The sequence below is a fragment of the Eulemur rufifrons genome, chromosome 7, assembly GCF_041146395.1.
Source record: "Eulemur rufifrons isolate Redbay chromosome 7, OSU_ERuf_1, whole genome shotgun sequence".
Taxonomy (NCBI): domain Eukaryota; kingdom Metazoa; phylum Chordata; class Mammalia; order Primates; family Lemuridae; genus Eulemur; species Eulemur rufifrons.
The window spans coordinates 44290379-44294778 of record NC_090989.1 but is presented as its reverse complement, the minus strand read 5'-3'; the positions used below and the strand labels follow the sequence as shown (position 1 = coordinate 44294778).

The window sequence follows — 4400 nt, the reverse complement described above, 5'->3', positions numbered from 1 at the left end:
TAGCATTTTTTTCATTTATTCAATTTCTCAAATATTGTGTCCATCAAGTATACTACTGATGAAATTAAGAGGGCTTTGATGAGTATACAGTTTATGTTAATATCTCTTCCTCAATTTCAATTCATAATGATATTGCATATATTCTTTTTACATTTACTGCATTTTATTTTATTTTGAATGAATGGACAGTAATTGTATTTTCCCTCTAGTTTCCTTCGGTTTAGTAGTAATAAATAAAATTATAGGCAATCTGATAAGAGTTCGATTTTATTTCAACTCCCTTCTCCCAATTTCAACTTATAGTAATTACCTATGAATATATGTATTTTTTTACATTCACTGCATTTTATTTCAGAGGACACCAAATGAGGACATGGAAAAGGAAAATGCAACATTGCTGACAGAGTTCATTCTCACAGGACTTACAAATCAACCAGAGTGGAAAATTCCCCTGTTCCTGGCATTCTTCGTGATATATCTCATCACCATCATGGGGAACCTTGGTCTGATTACAGTCATTTGGAATGATCCTCAGCTTCACATCCCCATGTATTTATTTCTTGGGAGTTTAGCCTTTGTGGATGCTTGGATATCTTCCACAGTGACCCCCAAGATGCTGGCCAGCTTCTTAGCCAAGATTCAGATGATATCTCTCTCTGAATGCATGATACAATTTTTTTCCTTTACAATCAGTGTAACAACAGAATGTTTTCTCTTGACAGCAATGGCGTATGATCGCTATGTAGCCATATGCAAACCTTTACTCTATCCAGTGATTATGAACAATAGACTATGTGTCCGGCTATTAGTCTTGTCATTTTTAGGTGGCTTTGTTCATGCCCTACTTCATGAAGGCTTTTTGTTCAGATTAACCTTCTGTAATTCCAACATAATAGATCACTTTTACTGTGACATTATGCCATTGTTAAAGATTTCTTGTACTGACCCTTCTATTAATTATCTAATGGTTTTTGTGTTCTCAGGTTTAATTCAAGTATTCACCATTGTGACTGTTCTTGTCTCTTATACATTTATTCTCTTTACAATCTTAAAAAAGAAGTCTGGTAAAGGCCTAAGGAAAGCCTTCTCCACCTGTGGAGCTCATCTCTTATCTGTTTCTTTATACTATGGTTCTACTCTTTACATGTATGTGCACCCTCGATCTCCACAAGCTGATGATCAAGATATGATGGACTCGCTATTTTACATGGTCATAATTCCTTTACTAAATCCCATTATCTACAGCTTGAGAAATAAGCAAGTCATAGATTCACTAACAAAAATGTTAAAAAGAAATGTTTAGATCTCATACTAATCTTTTTTCTCTTTTTTAGTAAACTAATCACAAAATTGTGCTTTAGAGATACCTATGTTTTTTCTAGTGTTTGGCTTTGTTTTGCAATTATTATTTTCTCACCATTGTAATTACATAAAGTACCTAATAAGGTAATTAAATATTCTGATTTTATTCAAAAGCATTCAAAGAATTTTAATCAAGTGTTCATGTCAAAATAGCATAATTATAGCAGAAAGAAAATCAATTTTTTTACTGTCTTGTATGTTATTTAATGTTGCTTCATAAATGCATTATATGCTAGGATAGTGGTTTATCTGATAAGGATTTGAGTATGACATGTTCATACTAATATAGCTGTATTGCCTAGGAGTCCTATCACATTTAACTTCATGGTGGAGAGAGATTTGTATTTGAGTGAACAGAAGCAAATCCCCAGAATTCCAGCCAACAAAAATCTTTTTTCCACTTCGTCATGAAAGGGTGAATTTCACTTCTGTAGAGACTCAACTCACACATTAAGCAAAGAAACAAACAGAAATGGGAATACAATAAGGAAAAAAGTAAGAAGAGAGTGAAGACAGTGAAGGGCAGGTCCAACTGTAAGAGGATGCTCTTAACTCAGTGTGTTTGTACGAATAAGAAGAGGCCACTTGCCCCTGAGTCTCTATGATGACTTCTAAGGCCCTTTCCAAACTGTGTTTGCATGTTTTGGGAGAATTGGAGCTTCACGAATTCAGAAAACTAACAGTTTAAATAGAAGAACTAAGTTGGCGTAGACACAGAGAAGAAAAGATAAGTGGCATAATAGAAAGAGAATAATCTTTAATCTTTCTAAAATTAAAATGTGAAGCTAGTAAGATAAAGAAATCAATAATATCACAAGGTTTTGGAATGTACTGTTGACAGCCAGGGACTTTAAATGTTCATTGCCAAAATTTAAATAAGATGATATGACATCATAGTGTCCAGTGAGTGGAGGCAAAAACATAAAAATGAGGAAGAATTTGGATGTTTTATATCTCAAAAAGTTCTTGATCGTTAGCCTTCTTCATACAAGAGACTCCTTAAGTATATGAATCATCCATCTTCTAGGCTACCATGCCCTTCATTTCTCAACACTGAAATTTTTTTGGCATTCTTACTGATACCACTGAGGCCTTACCCTGAAAAATACTAATCTCCATTTTTGTAAAACTGTACTTATTTTCTCCGTTCTTCTTGGACTCTCACTTCCCCAACATTGATGTCAGACTTTTTTTCATTAGTTACAACTATAATTAATTAAGTCAATTAATTATATCCATCTTCAATAGCTTTTATTGGATTGTAGTTGCTACCAAATTGTATGCATATATGTTTTAGGTATCTATATCTGTAGACATAAATATGCACGTTTATTTTTTATGTGTATATATAGTCATGTGATATGCATATACATGTGTAGTTAAAATACAAATGTAGACACATTAAAAATTTAGAGTTTATTTGAGTAGACAGAGATTTAAGATTGGGCAGGGCCAGACAGCATGTGTTTGGGTTTTTCCTGAAGGGTGAGAGGAAGGCTTTTCGGGAGAATATGGAAGCCAGATAAGGAAAATATTTGATTGGCTAAAATGCAGTAGTAGCTATATTTAGATAATTGCCCTGGAAAGTCTGTAACTAGTTGGCAGTTTCTGATTGGTTACACTAAATTTTTGTTTTACCATTTACACTGAATTGGGTTTCTGTTTACTTAGGTAGTAACCCATTTTGCTGGTGCCACTTCCGCTTAAGGAACTGTCATTTAATTATTTTAAACAATATCTCCCCTTTGATCAACATCTCAGTTATGGAAAAGGGACCAAAACTCAGGCACATTTGTCACTTTCTGTCATTATCACAGCTGATTTGTCTTTAACTCAGATTGGAAGTGAAAAGTCACTAGGTCTGATTTCTTGAAAAAGTGTTTCTTTTGTTGTTCATCTTGTTTCTGTTGATCCAATCACAGTGACAAATCTCAAATACATTAATGTCTAGGAACTTGCACTCAAGACTCTTTAGAGAAAGCAGCATATCAGGGAGATGATGATGATGATGGTTATCAAGGAGAGAATATCAAGAGACTAGGCTATGCTTCATAGCCAAGGTGCTCATGAATCAAAAAAAATAAAATAAACAAAATAAAAACAATGGTTAAGGATTAGAACAATCTATAAACTCAGTCTCTGAATTCTGAGGGCAGTCAGTTGAGAAGATTCCTATATTTGGGCTCAGAGCATCTATACATGATGAAATAAGGATGGCAGTTTCATCTGATATTTTTACTGATTTCCATTCTGAATGTGTTTATATCATTGGATGTTTTGGTGAACTTCCTGACTGGCTCACTGAAGTTTGTCCTCCAAAGTTTATTAACAAGTCATTGAGCTCTAACTTCTAGGGCTTCACAAATAGGGCAGGTTATAGGTAGATGAGAAAATCTCAAAGACAATGAACAGAACTTGGATCTAATAATGGGTACATTATAGTGTTCTACTGAAACACACTTTTCTTTCCTCTACTGCCACCCCCATTTCTACCAAATATAAACACAGTAAGAGTAATCTGTTTGAAAAATAGATCTATTCTCATTAAACTTCACCTGAGCATTTACGTAAGTGCAGTAAGAGTAGTGATCATCTCTTTTTAAGTCTGCTTTGCTGAGACCTTTAATAAAGGAATCCCAGATTGGATATATAAAACCCTCTGCAGGCTAGGTAGTCATGCCATCAGTCTTTACCTACAATACCTGAAGATTTAGGTGAATTCTCTTCAACTTGAGGTTCTCAGAATATTTTTAAGTTTTCTTCACCTTCCAGAAAGTGATCTTCCTCTCTGTCATTGTAAGGCTAGAAACACAGTGAGCAGATACAAGACAAGTTATTCCCAAGGGGCTTGCTATAGTGTGGTTTTATTGGCCCCTCCAAATGTCATGTTGAACTTGTCCCCCAGTGTTGGAGATGGGGTATAATGGAGGGTATTTGGGTCATGGGAATGGATCCCTCATAAATGGCTTGATGTCATGCTTATAGTAATGAATGGGTTCTTGCTCTATTAGATCCCATGAAAGCTATTTAAAAAAAAA

General features: G+C 34.5%; 1 protein-coding gene across 1 annotated transcript; it reads left to right on the top strand.

The window, feature by feature from the left end:
- The first annotated feature begins 328 nt into the window (after positions 1-328).
- LOC138386210 (olfactory receptor 5H2-like) lies at positions 329-1303 on the top strand. The gene has a single exon (XM_069472495.1). The coding sequence runs from the start codon at positions 374-376 to the stop codon at positions 1301-1303; it is 930 nt and encodes a 309-aa protein (XP_069328596.1). The 5' UTR covers positions 329-373.
- The last annotated feature ends 3097 nt before the right edge of the window (positions 1304-4400 follow it).

Bases quoted from the DNA above. Each gene is read 5' to 3' on its own strand.
- LOC138386210 (XM_069472495.1), top strand. From the start codon at position 374: ATGGAAAAGGAAAATGCAACATTGCTGACAGAGTTCATTCTCACAGGA.